At 42.8% G+C, this 19,467-nt stretch overlaps 1 protein-coding gene across 2 annotated transcripts in view; it reads left to right on the top strand.

The window, feature by feature from the left end:
* Window positions 1-19,467, top strand: part of DCP1A (decapping mRNA 1A) — a 61,154-nt gene that overhangs the window by 26,795 nt on the left and 14,892 nt on the right. The window contains exons 4-6 of one of the 2 annotated variants that reach the window (XM_005547394.4): window positions 1,942-2,008; window positions 8,954-9,092; window positions 11,014-11,127. In XM_005547394.4, coding sequence (XP_005547451.1) covers window positions 1,942-2,008; window positions 8,954-9,092; window positions 11,014-11,127 — 320 coding nt within the window. The remainder of the gene's footprint in view (window positions 1-1,941; window positions 2,009-8,953; window positions 9,093-11,013; window positions 11,128-19,467) is intronic. The other variant, XM_074032476.1, reaches the window with a different exon arrangement.

Here is a 19,467-nt window from a genome sequence, read left to right as displayed (position 1 = left end):
TGACTTTTTTCTCTCATTTGTTAATAAGTTACTTAGTCTCTCCGTTAACCCGTATTCCCATCCATAAAAATGCAAAATGAAACTTCCAATTAAACTGAGTAGCATAGACTTCTCTCTGCCTGCCATTTACAACTATAAAACCTGGAAATGACACAACAGACAATCTGGAGAACCGTGAAAGGTAGAAGGAGGACGATCTGGTCAGGAACCCAGAACTGGCGGAACAGCAGCAGCAAAGTGTCATACAAACCCCTACCCAACATAAGAAGGGGGCCTGGGCCTGGTGTTTCTTAACCTTCAACCTAGCGACAGAAGGTGGCCCAGGCAGGCACATTCCTCTCCTAGACTGAACGAGAGTCCTGCTGGCAATACTAGGCCAGCCCAGCAAAACTGGCAAGGATTAGAAGCCCCACTAATGATAATTGGCCACCAGGGGACTTCTGCGTCTCCCTTCCATGAAGGCAGTGGAGCAGGAAGAGCAAAGAGGATCTCATTACAACCAGCTTGGAATGGACAGCAGCAGTCTTCTATGACTTCTGTGGTTTCATTTATATAATGTAATACTCTTGAAATTACAACATTGTAGAAATAGAGAACAGGTTCCTATTTGCCAAGAGTCAGGGACAGAAGAGGGGCCAGAGCAACGTGGATGTGGGCTCTAAAAGGGCACCAGGGATCCTGGTGGCCATGGAAATTTCTGTATCTAGACTGATGTCAGTATCCTGGCTGTGACAGTATACCATAGTTTTGTAAAATGTTACCATTGGAGGAAACAATTGAGATCTGTCAGTTCTTTACAATTGCATGTGAAGGTACAATTATTTCAAAATAAAAAGTTGTAATGTTTCTTTTAAAAAGGCATGATGATACCTGCCATTTCTGTGCTAGGGAATCATTGTAAGTATTTAAGGAGATGCAAAGTGTGCTGAGCTGTGAGTGTCATCATATGGGCACACATGGTAGCAATGGGTCTTATCCATCCATGTGTCTGTTTCAACATGTATGTTCAGTATTTCTACTCTACCTTATCCAAAGAGCATTTATAGTAGCTTTTATATATTATAATCTTTAATAAAGTTCATTTATCTTGCAGTAAATTTTTTTAGGGCTTTCTTTGAACTGAGCACCATATTGGAAATAAAAAGAATGGGATAAGAAGTGCCATAGACTGAGCTCAGTCCATTTCACATGTAAACAGTCAGTCATAGGATGGATATAGAGCTGGCATTTGTTTTGAAAGCTTTTTATTGTAACAATTTTGATTTTTTTTTTTCTTTTTTTTTTTTTTTTTAATGGAGTCTCACTCTTGCCCAGGCTGGAGTACAGTGGCATGATCTCGGCTCACTGCAACCTCTGCCTCCCAGGCCCAAGCGATTCTCCTGCCTCAGTCTCTCGAGTAGCTGGGATTACAGGCACGCCACCACAGCCGGCTAATTTTTGTATTTTTAGTAGAAATGGGTTTCATCATGTTGGCCAGGCTGGTCTTGAACTCCTGATCTCAAGTGATCCGCCCGCCTCGGCCTCCCAAGGTATTGGGATTACAGATGTGAACCACTGCGCCTGGCAACAATTTTAATATCAATTTAGAATGCATCTTAGAATCAATATGATTCTTAGTTTAATTGGAAGCCTTTTTCTTCAAAGCTTGATAGTACATAACTAATGGTTGCATCTTACATTTTGTAATGTCTTAGGTTCACTGAGATCTGGTGATAATGTCTAAAACTATTTTGTATAATTTTTATCTGAATGTTTTACCTGTCCTGATTTTATTAAACAGCATTTAGGGAGGAAATACTTGTTTTCTTTAGATTGACTATTAACAATTTGAGGGTCTGACGGTACATTTAGTGACATTCCATGTTGATAATATATTATTTACATATACCCAAATATTGAAACCTCATTTCCTCTTATCTTTTTTTCCCTTTGTTTTTCAAGTGTCGATATATAGTATCTGGTTTTATGACAAGAATGACTGTCACCGCATAGCAAAACTCATGGCTGAGTAAGTATATTACTCCATAAGTTTAACTGATGGTATGTGAGAAATGAAGAATAATCCCCTTCCACTTCTCTTTGTAAGTCTACCAACTCATGTATTTCCCCAATTTCTTTTTACTGCCAAAAACTTGGAAAAGGCCAAAAAGCTTTAAAATATATATAATTATTATCTTACTCCTCCCAGTGTGCATTTCAGTTTCCTTCCAGTCTTCTTTATGTATATTTTAAGTAGATATGTGTGATTGTTTTTTACAAAAATAGGATCATACTGTATATACTGCTTTTCATATGAACAGCATTTTTCCGAGGCATTAGATCTTTCTCTGTAGTATTTGTGACAGCTGCATTGTATCCAGCTGTATAGACAGATCATGATTTAACCAGAACCTTACTGTTGGACCTGTAGGTTAGGGCTGCCAAACTGCCTGGCTCCAGAGGATATCTGCATCAGGTGTACAGCCTAACCATGTACAGTGGCTCTGATTTAGGTTCTGTCCGGATTTCCACTGTAACAAGTGATACCATATGTGATAGCCTGATAGAGAGCTCTCACACACGTCTGTGTTTAGTTCTTTTAAGTGAACTTGTGTTTGACACAGACTCTAGGCTTAGCAGGCCCCAATCCACTCATGGGTTGTGTTCCAGAAGGTATTTTGTAACTCAGAACCTTGAAATTTAGAAAATTATTTTCCGGGCCGGGCACGGTGGCTCAAGCCTGTAATCCCAGCACTTTGGGAGGCCGAGACGGGCGGATCACGAGGTCAGGAGATCAAGACCATCCTGGGTAACACAGTGAAACCCCGTCTCTACTAAAAATACAAAAACTTAGCCGGGCAAGATGGCAGGCGCCTGTAGTCCCAGCTACTCGGGAGGCTGAGGCAGGAGAATGGCGTGAACCCGGGAGGCGGAGCTTGCAGTGAGCTGAGATCCGGCCACTGCACTCCAGCCTGGGTGACAGAGCGAGACTCCGTCTCAAAAAAAAAAAAAAAAGAAATTTATTTTCCTTGAGTTAATGTTCTAAAGGACAGTTCATTGTCCTGTCTCAGGCTAGCCTGTAGAAGCCAGCCCTTGTGTGACCTGTCCATATTGCTGGACTGCCATTCTGGATTCTGAAAGCCCACGACATGGGGCTGCAGGGGGCCGAGGGACTACAGAGCTCTGGGCAAAATACTATAATAGGTAGACAGTGTGTTCTGGTGCACTTCTGCTTTTTTTCAGTTTTTGCCTGAATCTTCTCAGAAATGTGGATCTCTCTCCCTGCTCCGCCATCCCCATCTGTCAAATTAAAATTCCCTTTGCTCTCTTGCAGTTTTCAATCTACATGTTTTAAAGAAAATAATCTTAAATTTTTTAGCAGTCTAATCTTATTTTATTTTTGTTTTATTTTACTTTATTTGGTTTTTTTTTAGACAGAGTCTCGCTTTGTCACGCAGGCTGGAGTGCAGTGGCACAGTCACAGCTCAGTGCAGCCTCAAACTCCTGGGCTCAAGTGATCATTCCATCTCAGCCTCCCAAGTAGCTGGGACTACAGGCATGCACCACCACTATCAGCTAATTTTTTGGGATGTGGGTAGAGACAGGGTCTCACTATGTTGCCCAAACTGGTCTTAAAGTCCTAGGCTCAAGCAATCCTCCAAAGTACTGGGATTATAGGCATGAGCCACCGTGCCAAGCTAACAGCCTAGTTTTAAACTCATGAAAGTATATATAAGTAATTAACCCAGAATCTCAGTTCAGGGTATATTTACATTGTAAAGAAGGCAGACATAGCTAAGACCAGGTTATGATCTAAGACTACCAACATGTCCTGATCGGAAGTTATCAGCCCCATGCTTTGTTGCTTGTTCTGGCTGTGAGCTTGCAGGGCAGGCCCATGTTTATTACTTTTGTACACCCCGAGGGCATCGTTCTGAACTTGTAGTCACTTATACTTGAAAAAATGTTGGCTCCCTAGAACGACACTTTGTTTTTAGAACACTTTTAAAAAAGATAAAACTGTTTTTCATTTTTTAATTTAATTTTTTTTTCTTTCGAGATGGGATGTTGCCATATTGCCCAGGCTAGTCTCAAACTCCTGGGCTTAAGGGATCCTCCTGCCTCAGCCTCCCAAGTAATTGAGACTGTAGGCACAAGCCACCATACCCGGCTAAAACCATTTTTCAACAAAGCCATTATTTGATGATCACTCGTTTTAGCTTTGAAAGTGACAGCAAAGGCAGCTTACTTGTGGTTACTTAGAAGACACGGGGTTGGCCGGGTGCGGTGGCTCACACCTAGCACTTTGGTAGGCTGAGGCGGGCGGATCACCTGAGGTCGGGAGTTCGAAACCAGCCTGACCAACATGGAGAAACCCCATCTCTACTAAAAACACAAAATTAGCCGGGTGTGGTGGTGCGTGCCTGTAATCCCAGCTACTCGGGAGGCTGAGGCAGGAGAATCACTTGAACCCAGGAGGTGGAGGTTGCGGTGAGCCAAGATCACACCATTGCACTCCAGCCTGGGCAACAAGAGTGAAACTTTGTCTCAAAAAAACAAAAACAGCAACAACAGCAGCAAAAGAAGACACAGCGTTGTTGATTCATGGTTATCCAGAAATCCAGAATTTTTTCTAAACTTTGGAATATATTACCCTATAAACACTTTCTCCTACAGAATGAGCATTTGGGCCCTGAGTGAAACGATCTGGTTCTTTTAGCTCTAACAACTATTGAAAGAAAACCATTTATCTATCAGGGCAAGTGTTACCCCTAATGCAAGATTTCAAATGGTAAATGAAGCTGAAGACTGAAGGCCTTTCTAAAAATATTTTATTGAACCCAGAAATAGGATGAGGAGTAGAAATGGGAAGCTGGAAGGGAAAAGAAGAGCATTGGGGCTTCTTTCACCAGAAATGTCCGAAAAGGGACAATTGCTTAAATTTTCAGCTTGTTTGACTAGAATCAGGTGTGTTACTAAAAGTGCTTTGAGCCTGGGCACAGTGGCTCGTGCCTGTAGTCCCAGCACTTTGGGAGGTCAAGGCAGGGAGGATTGCTTGAGGCCAGGAGTTTAAGACCATCCTGGCCTGAGAATAGCAAGACTCATCTCTGTTTAATAATTAAAAAAAAAAAAGGAAGAAGAAAAGAAAGTGATTAGAGAGGCCAGGCGCGGTGGTATTTACTTGTCATTTCAGCTATGATACTTATGAGGCTCAGGTGGGCAGATCACTTGGGCCCCAGGAGTTCAAGATCAACCTGGGCAACATAGTGAGATCCCATCTCAAAAAAAAAAAATAGTGATTTGAGAATACCATGGTGAAACTGTTGATAATGAGTTTTAAGTGTCTGGCCTATTTATGGCTGAAGAGAATACTGTATGTTACCCTTAACTTTGTGATAAATGCCTTTCTGGTCACTAAAACTAAAGAAGACTATCTGTCTTTGTTCTAAATCTGCCTGCATAAGCCTGTTTGTTACAATGTTTTATTGTCATTTGCTACATATTTGACAATAAAATACTAGTACAGTTCTTGTTAGTATATTGTACATATAAATAAATGTGTCCATCAGTGCCCATTCTTTTAAATACTGTTTGACAGCCACAATATAATAAAGATCCTCCAAGTAAAAAACTGATTTACTCCAAACAATGTTTATAAAAATGAGAAACTATGTAGGAAAATGAGTGAACTTCTAGACCTATATCATCTAAATTTGGATATTCTCTGGTCAGTGGTGGCAGAGTTGAAAACTTACTAAACTTAGAAGATGTTGACTCTCCTAAAGAGGAAATCCAGTCTGCCAGAAACTCTTTTTTTTTTTTAAGACAGAGACTTGCTCTGTCACCCAGGAGTGCAGTGGCGTGATCTCGGTTCACTGCAGCCTCCGCCCCACTGGGTTCAAGCAGTTCTCCTGCCTCAGCCTCCGGAGTAGCTGGGATTATGAGTGCCTGCCACCACGCCCAGCTAAGTTTTGTGTTTTTAGTAGAGATGGGGTTTCAACATCTTGGCCAGGCTGACCTTGAACTCCTGACCTCATGATCTACCCACCTCGGCCTCCCAAAGTGCTGGGATTACAGGCATGAGCCACCACACCCGGCCTCAGAAACTCTTTTTAACAATAAAATGTTGTTTGAATGTTTGGCCACATAGACTGTGTAAACTTTGGAGAACTCATGGAAGTAAGCTTTATTCCTGATCTTACAGACATCTTAGGGATAGGTTTTGGTGTTTGAAAGGAAAGGAGAACGGCATGGGTGCTATTCATAAAGTTTGGTTAGAAGAGGCCTTAGAGTCCAAGCCTCATTTATGTGAGAGTCCCTTCCATACCACCCCTGACGGCTTCTGCTTTCAGCAGTGGTGAGCTTTATAAAATTACCTGTTCTGGCTGGGCACAGTGGCTTATGCCTGTAATCCCAGCACTTTGGGAGGCTGAGGTGGTCAGATCACTTGAGATCAGGAGTTGAAGACCAGCCTGGTCAACATGGCGAAACCCTACCTTTACTAAAAACACAAAAATTAGCCGGGCATGGTAGTGCACACCTGTAATCCCAGCTACTAGGGAGGCTTTGGCATGAGAAAAGAAAAGAAATATTCTTCTTTTAAACCAAAATAATCACAGAATCACAGATCCTAGTCTGGGTCAGGGAAAAGTTAAATACTAGCATGGCCAAGTCAGGCAACATGTCAGGAGGTAGGTGGAAAACAGGCTGTGTGACAGATCCTTTATGAAGGTGGATTCGGGCTAATGTGACCTATATCTGAGCATTAAATAAACAGTTCATGTTTGGTCTTACTCTCATATCCCATACCAGTCTTTCAGTCTACCATGAAATTCATGATTCTACATTTGTTTTAGAAGTAACAGTCTTATGAAGAGCTATAAAAATCTAGATGGAGAAACTATCTAGATAAGATAACTAACCTTAAAGCCACATTTTCCAAACAGGAATTCTGCCTCAGAGGAAAATTCTATAATCAAATAAAATTTGAGAGTATCTATAGGCCTGCCCTTCTTGGAGAATCACAATAAATTTTTGCATGCTTAAAAATCAACTGGCCAGGTGTGGTGGCTCATGTCTGTAATCCCAGCACTTTGGGAGGCTGAGGTGGGAGGATTGCTTGAGGCCAGGAGTTTGAGACCAGCCTGGGCAACATGATGAGACCTTGTCTGTACAATAAAAAAATAAGTAAAACAAACAAATTCAGTGGGTGGGTTGTGTAGTTCATGCCTTTAATCTCAGTATTTTGGGAGGCTGAGGCAGGAAGATCACTTGAGACTAGGAGTTTTGAGACCAGCCTGGGCAACATATCAAACCCCATCTCTACAAAAATAATAATAAAACTCAAAGATTCTGTTTTTTCTTTTTTTTTAAGTCGATTTAATATTGTTTAACCCAGTATTTTTAAATAAAAAAGCCATCTCTGTCCACCTTTTCCCCACACTGTAATGAGAGCTCCTGTGCAGGCTGGGTTTTTTGGTTTTTAAAACAGGGTTTCGCTGTGTTGCCCAGGCTGGTCTCAAACTCCTGGGCTCAAGTGATCTTCCTGCCTCGGCCTCGCAAAGTGCTAGGATAATAGGCATGAGCACTGTGCCTGGCCTAAATTAATCTTAGAAAAAAAAAAGAAAGTTGCTTTATTAAAATTTATTATTCAAGCTTGAAAGCTTGAAGAAAAATATAGGAAATAATAAAATATGTATGTGCTTACCACCCAGCTTTCAATTCCTAACATTTTGCTGTAATTGTTTCAGATCTTTCTATACAAGGGAGAAGGGGGTGTTCTTAAAAACTGAAAACCCACTTAGTGTGTGGGTTTTTTTTGTTTGTTTGTTTGTTTGTTTTGGAGTCAGGGTCTCCCTCTGTCACCCAGGCTGGAGTGCAGTGGCGTGATCTCAGCTCATCGCAACCTCTACCTCCCAGACTCAAGCAGTCCTCCCACTTTAGCCTCCCAAATAGCTGGGGCTACAGGCGTGTACCACTATGCCCAGCTAATTTTTGTATTTTTTTTGTAGAGACGGGGTTTTGCCAAGTTGCCCAGGCTAAGTTGGTGGTTTTTTAAAGGGAGAATAAGGGAAACCTTTTATTTGCTTATAGTGTTATCATTAACTTTTAAGGATTCACCAGGACCTCTATTTTCAAGAAATGACTTTGTCCTTACTAGCCCAGTGTCAATCCAAACTTTCCACAGAGGATTTGTTCAACTATGCGGCCTTCCTGTGTCTTGGTGGCATTGTCCATTTTCAGATTTACTTTAGCAATTCCAGTGTCAATCCAAACTTTCCACAGAGGATTTGTTCAACTATGCGGCCTTCCTGTGTCTTGGTGGCATTGTCCATTTTCAGATTTACTTTAGCAATTAGTTTGATTTTGAAATACTTCAAGGGAAAAAGGGAGATACCTTAGTGGAGTTTTTAATGCATCTCTGCCAACTCTAGGAGGGAATTCTGATTTTTATCCTTCTGAAGGGTAAATATTGGCACTGTTAATGAGATGGTGAAATGGTAAGTCATATATTCCTGAAATGAGGTAACTGAGGTTCTGTGTTATATATTGCAAGAATAATGTCATTGGCTGGGCGCAGTGGCTCATGACTATAATCCCAGCACTTGGGGAGGCCGAGGGCAGATCATGAGGTCAGGAGATCGAGACCATCCTGGCTAACACAGTGAAACCCTGTCTCTACTAAAAACAAAAAATTAGCCGGGCGTGGTGGCGGGTACCTATAGTCCCAGCTACTTGGGAGGCTGAAGCAGGGGAATGGCGTGAAGCCAGGAGGCAGAGTTTGCAGTGAGCCAAGATTGCGCCACTGCGCTCCAGCCTGGGCAACAGTGCGAGACTCCATCTCAAAAAAATAAAAAGAATAATGTCATCATGTGACACTCTTAGTGTGTCCTTGGAAGATGAACACCAAAAGAAACCTTGGGTCAGATTTTGTTTTAAGAGGCCTTTCTAAAACCTTGTTCTTCTCCTCTAGTGTGGTAGAAGAGGAGACACGGCGATCCCAGCAAGCTGTGCGGGATAAACAGAGTCCCAGCCAAGCCAATGGCTGCAGTGACCACAGGCCCATCGACATCCTGGAGATGCTGAGCAGAGCCAAGGATGAGTATGAGAGGGTAAGGCTCTCTGGGTACTTGGGTGCTGACCAAGAAAGACCAAAAGGAGAGGAGGAGGTCAGCAGGAGACTATTTTACTAGGGAAGCTGGCCTCCAGGACCAGCAGAAATATAAGTTCAAAAAGAAAGCATGTTAGCATGCTCCTGTAACCAGTCCCAGCTACTTGGCAGGCTGAGGAAGGAAGATCACTTGACCCCAGGAGTCAGAGGCTGCAGTGAGCTGTGGTTGTGCCACTGCACTCCAGTCTGGGCAACAGTGAGACCCTGTGTCTCTTTTTAAAGGTGTGTCTTACAATTTTAAATCTAAAACATAAGGAAAGAACTCGCTTACCCCAGAGTACTTGTTTTTGGCAGGAAAATTTACCATGCTTTTTTCTACTCCTATAAGATTACTATGGGAGAAGATGGTCTTGGAGTGCAGAAGTTAGCTCGCAGCAGCTAGTTCTGGTAAAGCTTCGTGCCTCTTCTTTACCACTGCAGTTTCTGTTAGGATCCTCAGTGGTCCTAGGAATTTGTGTAGGCTTTGAAAAGTATTCTGATAGTTTGTACCACATAATACTAAAAAGTATGCTCATGGTCTGTAATTGGTGGTAGATGCACAACCTTCATTAAGCTTCATTCGGGTAAAATTTTACCCAAATGAGAGGCTTTTCTGAAATTCACTGTTTTCTTTCTCTTCTGTTTTGCATTTTAGTTTATAAATTAGCTGATAAAATTTTCTCCCAAAAGTTGAATAAAATGGCAGTGGTGGTACATTAGTTAATTTATTCAATACCTGCTTATGAACCATCTACTATGTGCAAGCAGTGGGCATTTCATGGTTATAAAACTCTCCTGGAATTTTACTTGGCACCTCAAAGCCCCCACGCTTCACTGGAGTGAGACAAGCTCTCTACTGCTGAACTTTCTTTTAGCGGAATTATACTGTCACCTTACTCTTCACTAAATATTGAATTAAGTGCTTTCCTTTCATGCCTGTTTCATCCTCACCAGAACTTCAAGGAACAAAATGTGAAAAAGCACTGTTTCCCATACAGTTCTGCTATAATACTAGCTACTAAATTATTAATCGATGATCTTGAAAAAAGCTTCAAATTGGCAAAACGACTTAAGGTACTGTTGAAAAGACAAAACTAGAGTGAGAGAGAATAGACCTAGTTGCCAGGAGTGGAAGGAGGGCATGACTGCAATAGGACAGCACAAGGGAATTTTTTTTGGATGATTAGAACTGTTTTGTATCCTCATTATGCCCATAGGAACAGAAATAGAACGGTACACACCTTAAAAATTAATTTCACCATATGTTAGCTTTTATTTAAAATTAAAATCAGGCCGGGCACAGTGAGTCACGCCCCCCATAATCCCAGCACTTTGGGAGGCCGAGGTGGATAGATCACAAGGTCAGGAGTTTGAGACTAGCCTGGCCAACATGGTGAAACCCTGTCTCTACTAAAAATACAAAAAAAAAAAAAAAAAAAAAAAAACCGCTGGGCGTGGTGGCTCACACCTGTAATCCCAGCTACTTGGGAGGCTGAGGCAGGAGAATTGCTTGAACCCAGGAGGCAGAGGTTGTAGCGAGCCAGGATCACGCCTTTGCAGTCCAGCCTGGGCAACAGAGCAAGACTCCGTCTCGGAGAAACAAAGATTAAAAGAATATATGATAAAGTAATACCATTATCTTTTTCTTTAAAAGGTGATAAAAATAATAGTTGTGGCCAACACTGTTGTCTCAAATTAGGTGCTCATTGTTCTAGAAATTGTATTGCATGTTATTTACATTGGAGTACAGAGCAAACATTTTGAGGTTGGTTTTTCTTCTTTTTAAAAAGTATCATTTCTGATAACGTCAAATACTGTTTTGTGAGCCAAATAATAGCAATTTTTTTTCACATGATGTATTTTTTTCTTTTAACTTTTTAAAGAATCAGATGGGCGACTCAAATATCTCCAGCCCTGGGTTACAGCCAAGCACTCAGCTCTCCAATCTGGGAAGCACTGAGACTCTAGAAGAAACGCCCTCTGGGTCACAAGATAAGGTTTGTACAGCTAAAGCTCTAGCTTTGTCCTAAGTAACAAAGAGTAGCGTTTAGTAAGGGTTCTAATGAGTGCAAGTTTGATTTTTCACTTTTGTGAAGGTTCATACGTGCAGCAACATAATGACATCCTCCTGGGTCATCATGATCCGAGTTACTGTGTTTCATCTGGATTTTGTAGTAGCCTGCTACCTGGTTTCCCATCTTTTGCCCCCTGGTTGCTTCTTACCTATTCTTAACCCAACAGCCAGAGTAATCCTTGTAAAACATAACTCAGATCGTGGCATTCCTCTGCTTAAAACACTCCAGCAGTGTCCCAGCTCACTCAAATAATAGCCAGGATCATGACAGTGGCCCACGAGGCCCTGCCTTATCTGGCCCCTCTACCCCAGGCCTCATCTGTCACTGTGCATTGCTCACCTGGCTCCAGTCCCATTGGCTCTCTTGCCTTTCCCCAAATGTGCCAGATATGTTCCTGCCTCGGGACAGGCCTTTGCACTTGTTGTTCCCTTGGTCTGTAATACTTTCCTCCCAGATAGGGCTTGCTCCCTTTCCTCCTTCAAGCCTCATGTGTCCTCCATAAGTCAGGCCTTCTCTGACTACCCTATTTAAAATAACCCTTGGCCAGGCGCAGTGACTCACACCTGTAACACCAGCACTTTTGGAAGGTTGAGGCAGGCAGATCACTTGAGCCCAGGAGTTTGAAACCAGCCTGGCCAATTGACAAAACTCTGTCTCTACTAAAAATACAAAAATTAGCTGGGTGTGGTGGCACATGCCTGTAATCCCAGCTACTCAGGAGGCTGTAGCACCAGAATGGCTTGAACCCCGGAGGCAGAAGTTGTGGTGAGCTTAGATTGTACCAGTGCCCTCCAGTCTGGGCAACAGAGTAAGACTCTGTCTGTCTCAAGGAAGAAAAAATAGTAATACCCCTTGGACAGGCACAGTGGCTCTCGTCTATAATCTCAGCACTTTGGGAGGTCAAGGCAGGAGGATCGCTTGAGGCCAGGAGTTAGAGACCAGTCTGGGCAGCATAGTGAGACCCCTTCTCTAGAAACAGATTTTAAAATTAGCCAGATATGATGTCATGCATCTGTGGTCCCAGCTAATTGGGAGGCTGAGGTAAGAGCCTCGCTTGAGCCCAGGAGGTTTGAGATTGCTGTGAGCCTTGATCACACCACTGCACTCCAGCCTGGGTAGCAGAGCAAGGCCCTGTCTCAAAAATTTAATTTAACTTAATTTAATTTGATTTAAAAATAAAATAAAACCGCCGGGCACAGTGGCTCACGCCTGTAATTCCAGCACTTCAGGAGGCCAAGGCAGGCGGATCACCTGAGGTCAGGACTTCGAGACCAGCCTGGCCAACATGGCGAAACCCCATCTCTACTAAAAATACAAAATTAGCCCATGGTAACAGACACCAGTAATCACAGCTATTCAGGAGGCTGAGGTAGGAGAATCGCTTGAACCTGGGAGCTGGAGGTTGCAGTGAGCTGTGATTGTGCTACTGCACTCCAGCCTAGGCGACAGAGCGAGACTCCAGCTCAAAATAAATAAGTAAATAAATAAAATAAAACAACCCTCCCTCACCTCTATCCTCTTGCTGTACTTTATTTTCTCACTAAGGTTTCTAACCAGCTAACGTGGTTTCTGTTTTTGTTTTTTGTCTGTCTCCTGCCCACCAAAATATAAGCGCCATGTAAAGCAGTTTTGGTTTTTTATTTTGTTTTTAAGCTGTCTCTTAATAGGAAAGAAGGGCAGTTTTACGAGCCTTGTTCATTGCTGTGTCATTTGCATATAGCACTGTAAATATTTGTTGAATTAATTCTCTTTATAACTGATAGTCTGATAAAAGAACAGATACCAAATAAAATCCATAGTTTTTTAAGTAGACTTTTTGTTTTGAGATAATTACAGATTTATATGCAGTTGTCAGAAATAATGCAGAAAGATCCTATGTACCCATTACCCATTTTCCCACTGATAACATTTTGCAAAATATAGTGTGATATCATAACCAGGTTATTGACACAATCCACACATCTTCTTCAGATTTCCCTTGTTATTTGTGTGTATATTCAGTTCTGTGTAATTTTATCTCATGTATAGCTTTGTATATCCACTACCACAGTCAAGATGCTAAATATTTTCATCACCACAAGGATGTTTTATGTTGCCCTTTCATAAACACACTGACTTCCCTTTCATACCCTCTTCTGCCTCTGCCTCTGCCTCTGCCTCTACCTCTGCCTCCCCGATCCCACCATCATTTAGCCCTAGCAACTATTAATCTATTTTCCAGTTCTATAAAGTCATTTCAAGAATATTATATAGGCCGGGCTCAGTGGCTCACGCCTGTAATCCCAGCACTTTGGGAGGCCGAGGCGGGCGGATCACGAGGTCAGGAGATCAAGACCATCCTGGCTAACACGGTGAAACCCCGTCTCTACTAAAAATACAAAAAATTAGCCAGGCCTAGTGGCAGGTGCCTGTAGTCCCAGCTACTCAGGAGGCTGAGACAGGAGAATGGCGTGCACCCGGGAGGCAGAGCTTGCAGTGAGCTGAGATCACGCCACTGCACTCCAGCCTAGGCGACAAAGCAAGACTCCGTCTCAAAAAAAAAAAAAAAGAATGTTATATAAATGGAATCATATATGTGACCTCTTGAGATTGTCTTTCTTCACTCAGCGTAATTCCTGAACATTTCACTGAAGTTGTTACATGTATCAAGTTTGTTACCTTTTATTACTGAGAGTATTACAGATTTGTTTGTTTTTGGCAACTCGCTTAACTGAAGAACATCTAGATTGTTTTCAATTTTGGGTTATTACAAATAAAGCTCCTATGAACATTTATGTACAGGTTTTTGTGTGAACATAAATTTTCATTTCTCTGGGATAATGCCCAGGAGTACAAGTGTCAGGTCATTTGGTATTGCATGTTTTAGTTTAATAGTAAACTGCCTTGGGAGGCCAAGGCGGGTGGATCACCTGAGGTCAGGAGTTCGAGACCAGCCTGACCAACATGCTGAAACCCCATCTCTACTAAAAATACAAAAATTAGATGGGCATGGTGGTGGTGGTGTCTGTAATCCCAGCTACTCAGGAGGCTGAGGCATGAGAATCGCTTAAACCTGGGAGGCAAAGGTTGCAGTGAGCCGAGGTCATGCCACTGCACTCCAGCCTAGGCAACAAGGGCAAAACCCTGTCTCAAAAAAAAAAAAAAAAGAAAGGCCGGGCGCGGTGGCTCACGCCTGTAATCCCAGCACTTTGGGAGGCCGAGGCGGGCGGATCACGAGGTCAGGAGATCGAGACTATCCTGGCTAACATGGTGAAACTCCGTCTCTGCTAAAAATACAAAAAATTTAGCCGGATGTGGTGGTGGGTGCCTGTAGTCCCAGCTACTCAGGAGGCTGAGGCAGGAGAATGGTGTGAACCCAGAAGGTGGAGCTTGCAGTGAGCTGAGATCACACCATTGTACTCCAGCCTGGGCGAAAGAGCGAGACTCTGTCTCAAAAAAAAAAGAGAAAGAAAGAAAGAAACCACCAAACTGTTTTCTAGGAAGTCTGTACAGTTTTACATTCACATCAGCAATGTATCCAAAATGTTTTTAGATATTTAGATGATAATTAATTTAAACCAAATTTTGTATTCTACCTTCCCATGCCCCATTTTTACTGTATCTGGATTTAGGATCATCATCCAGGAGTGTGCAGTGGGCTTACTACTTCCCCTTTCTAAATCATGAATCACTTCATCTTCCTTTTGTGAATCATGAGGTTAAGGATTCTTGTACTGCCTAAAGCAGATTTGTTGTGAGACCCTAAGGAAGAAATGGACCAGAAAAAAATGCCTTAAGAATTGTAAGGCCAGGCATGGTGAATCACACCTGTAATCCCAGGGCTTTGGGAAGCGGAAGCAGGCAGATCCCTTGAGTCCAGGAGTTTGAGACCAGCCTGGCAAACATGGTGAAACCCTGTCTCTACTAAAAATACAAAAATTAGCTGGGTGTGGTGGCGCACGCCTGTAATCACAGCTACTCAGGAGGCTAAAGTGGGAGGATCATTTGAAACCAGGAGGTAGAGGTTACAATGAGCCAAGATTGCACCACTGCACTCCAGCCTGGGCAACTGAGGGAGACCCTCTTTCAAAAACCCTACAACAAAAAAAAGAATCAGCCAGGCGCGGTGACTCACGCCTGTAATCCCAGCACTTTGGGAGGCCAAGACAAGTGGATCACCCGAGGTCAGGAGTTCAAGACCAGCCTGACCAACATGGTGAAACCCCATCTCTACTAAATAGAAAACAGATTAGCCAGGCGTGGTGGCACATGCCTGTAATCCTAGCTACTTGGGAGGCTGAGGCAGGAGAATCGCTTGAACCCAGGAGGCGGAGGTTGCAGTAAGCCAAGATTATGCCATTGCACTCCAGCCTGGGCAACAAGTGAAACTCCATCTCAAAAAAAAAAAAAAAAAAAAATCGTAAAGCACTGCCCATTGAAAGTTGAAAAATGAGTGTGACAAGCCATAGATGCTCAGCCGTTCAACAACAGCACTGAGTCTGTAGGCATACAGAACTCAAGAGGGACAGATAGTGCTGATGTGTTATTCTGTGATTTTTCATATACTTTTAAAATTTCACTTTTGGTCAGGTGTGGAGGCTCACGCCTGTAATCCCATCTGTTTGCACTTTGCACTTTGGGAAGTGAAGACAGGCAGATCATGAGGTCAGGAGTTTGAGACCAGCCTGGCCAACATGGTGAAACTCCGTCTCTACTAAAAATACAAAAATTAGCCAGGTGTGGTGGCATACACAGTTTACTCCCAGATTATGCCTCCCAGGTTCAAGCGATTCTCATGCCTCAGCCTCCTGAGTAGCTGGGATTACAGGCACGCACTACCACACCCAGCTAATTTTTGTATTTTTAGTAGAGACGAGTTTAACCATGTTGCCCAGGCTGGTCTCAAACTTCTTCTGACCTCAGGTGATCTGCGTGCTGTAATCCCAGCTACTCAGGAGGCTGAGGTAGGAGAATTGCTTGAACCCAGGAGGGGGAGCTTGCAGTGAGCCAAGATCGTGCCACCGCACTCCGGCCTGGGCGACAAAGCAAGACTGTGTCTCGGGGTTGGGGGGAATACTCCACTTTTTAGGTTATAGTGACAAAATTTTATGAAATACTGAGATCTGGATATTGTCAGAAGCCATGTGATTGACTAAAATTAGCTTAAATTTATCATCAGCCGCCACATGCAGATGTGTTTAGTAACACTGCCATCTAGTGCTGAGGAGCAAGTACTGCTATCAAGCCTTGATAGTATTACATTCCATTTCAGTTGCATAATTCACTTACTAAATTTTTCTTGGGATTGTTTCTGTAGTGTATTTTGTTTTTGTTTGCTTCCTATGTTCAAGAATAATGCCTGTCTTATAGTGTGCCCACTACAGTGACCAGTAGCTCCAAACAGAAGTGTAAAATTATCTAAACATCAATTCTCTGGGATGAGGAATGAACCATATTAAACCTGATGCTGAATATGATAATTTTGTCCTGCGCCGTACATGCTGTTGCTTGCTGAATGCCATTTCCCGAACTAAACGGTCAGACTAACACTTGATCTACATGAAGTATTAAAAAACTCAGAATCCTAACTTTAAGCATATTCAAGCATGAGGAAAGAATAACATTTTACCTTTTCTGTGGATGATGGAAGGTTAATTCATGAATAAATAAGCCCAGCTACCAGAGGAGGGCAACCAGTTTTTCTTATCAGAAACGGAAAAGAATGCAGAGACTGTGAAGCTTTTGGGGATTTGTGTGAAGAGGAATGTTCTGCTCACCTAGGCTCCTATGACAAATTCAACCAGTTAGGTACAATCATGTGTCATTTAACAATGAGAGGCCGAGCGCGGTGGCTCAAGCCTGTAATCCCAGCACTTTGGGAGGCCGAGACGGGCGGATCATGAGGTCAGGAGATCGAGACCATCCTGGCTAACACGGTGAAACCCCGTCTCTACTAAAAAATACAAAAAAACTAGCCGAGCGAGGTGGCGGGTGCCTGTAGTCCCAGCTACTTGGGAGGCTGAGGCAGGAGAATGGCGTGAACCCAGGAGGAACTTGCAGTGAGCTGAGATCCAGCCACTGCACTCCAGCCTGGGTGGCAGAGCGAGACTCCGTCTCAAAAAAAAAAAAAAAACAATGAGAATACTGTCTTGAGAAATGTGTCATTAGGCGATTTCATTTCCGAACATCATAGAGTGTATTTGTACTTTCACAAACCAAGAAACCAAGATGGCATTGCCTATTAACACCTAGGCTCGATGAGATAGCCTATGGCTCCTGGACTACAGACCTGTACAACACATTACTGCACTGCATATTATAGGCACTTATAACACACTGGTATTTGTATATTTAGCCTTAGAAAAGATTTAGTAAAAACACAATATTCTTCTGGGATCACTGTTGTATATGTAGTCCATCGCTGACCAAAACATGGTTTGTGCCAAATGATAGTATTTCCAAACGTTGATGCATTTTGATCTGTAGCCACCTCAGTTATTCAAACCTTAGCAGCACCTGTTTTCCAGAGGTAAGTATCACCATCCAGGTGATTAGGTAACCTATAATCTGCTGGATTGACATCTCTGTGGTGGCACACTGGTTAAGAATGTAGACTGTATTGTTAGAACTAAGTTGGAGTCTGGTTCTGTTGTTGTATTTGGGCATCATCTGTAAAGTGGCAATAATAGTAGACCTACTCCAGCAGATGAATAGAGTAATACATGTAAAGTGCTTAGCATAGTGAGCATTCTGTGTATGATGATTCATTATTGCCATCACAGATTCGTTTATTCCTTCTTATATGAGAAAACCTCCAAAACTGTAATGCTTTACCATACACCCCATTCTAGAGAAAGTCAGAGAATCTGTCTGGCCTGGCAGTAGTTATAGGGAGGCAGCATAGAGAATCTGGAAACTTTCTGCTCCTTTTAAAGTCAGGGTTCAGGGTTCTGCCATATAGTGGTTTCATATTTTAATATAAAGTAGATGTGTTTGTGTTTGTTTGTTTGTTTGTTTGTTTGTTTGTATAGACGATGTCTCACTCTGTTGCCCAGGCTCAAATGCAGTGGCGTGAACATAGCTCACTGTAACCTCAAAACTCCTGGGCTTAAACGGTCCTCCTGCCTCAGCCTTCCAAGCAGCCAGGACCACAGGTGCACACCACCTTGTGCAGCTACTTTTTAAATTTTTTTGTAGAGGCAGGGGCCTCAGTATGTTGACCAGGCTGATCTTAAACTCCTAGCTTCAAACAGTGCTTCCGCCTAGGCCTGCCAAAGTGCTGAGATTATAGGCATGAGGCACTCTGCCTGACTTAAAGTAGATTTTTGGCTGTTCAAAGTTAATTTATGTTTCACTGGACAAGTAAAAGTTGCTGTCTGGATTATGCCTCAGGTGTATTTTGTGATGAAGTTTCTCCATGATTGTTCCTTTTCTTAAATTTCTGCAACATAGACCCAATCTGATCTCTGTTTTCCAAAGTAGTTTATATCTAAATATTGGTTTGTGTGTCTGCATACATATTCTATAATAGATGATTCATTTACTTTGCATTAATAAGAATTAGTGGTGTTGGCCAGGCACGTTGGCTGTAAGCCCAGCACTTTGGGGGCCGAGACAGACCGATCACCTGAGGTTAGGAGTTCAGGAACAGCCCAGCTAACATGGTAATACGCCATCTCTACTAAAAATACAAAAATTAACCGAGTGTGGTGGTGCGTGACTGCAATCCCAGCTACTCGGGAGGCTGAGGCAGGAGGATCACTTGAACCCAGGAGGTGGAGGTTGCAGTGAGCCAGGATCACACCACTGCACTCCAGCCTGGGTGACAGTGAGACTCCATCTCAAAAATTTAAAAAAAAAAAAAAAAAAATTAGTGTTATTTTCCAGTACTTTTTTGCTAAGAAACTTGACCCATTTGTTTTCTAAACATATAATGTATATAAAAAGGAATTAGCCCAATTCAAAACTGGGTAAAAGATTTTAATAGGACTGGGCCGGGCGCGGTGGCTCAAGCCTGTAATCCCAGCACTTTGGGAGGCCGAGATGGGCGGATCACGAGGTCAGGAAATCGAGACCATCCTGGCGAACACGGTGAAACCCCGTCTCTACTAAAAAATACAAAAAATTAACCGGGCGAGATGGCGGGCGCCTGTAATCCCAGTTACTTGGGAGGCTGAGGCAGGAGAATGGCGTAAACCCCAGAGGCGGAGCTTGCAGTGAGCTGAGATCCGGCCACTGCACTCCAGCCCGGGCGACAGAGCGAGACTCCGTCTCAAAAAAAAA

Source organism: Macaca fascicularis, chromosome 2 (genome assembly GCF_037993035.2).
Source record: "Macaca fascicularis isolate 582-1 chromosome 2, T2T-MFA8v1.1".
Taxonomy (NCBI): Eukaryota; Metazoa; Chordata; class Mammalia; order Primates; family Cercopithecidae; genus Macaca; species Macaca fascicularis.
This window is presented reverse-complemented; position numbering and strand designations above follow the sequence as displayed.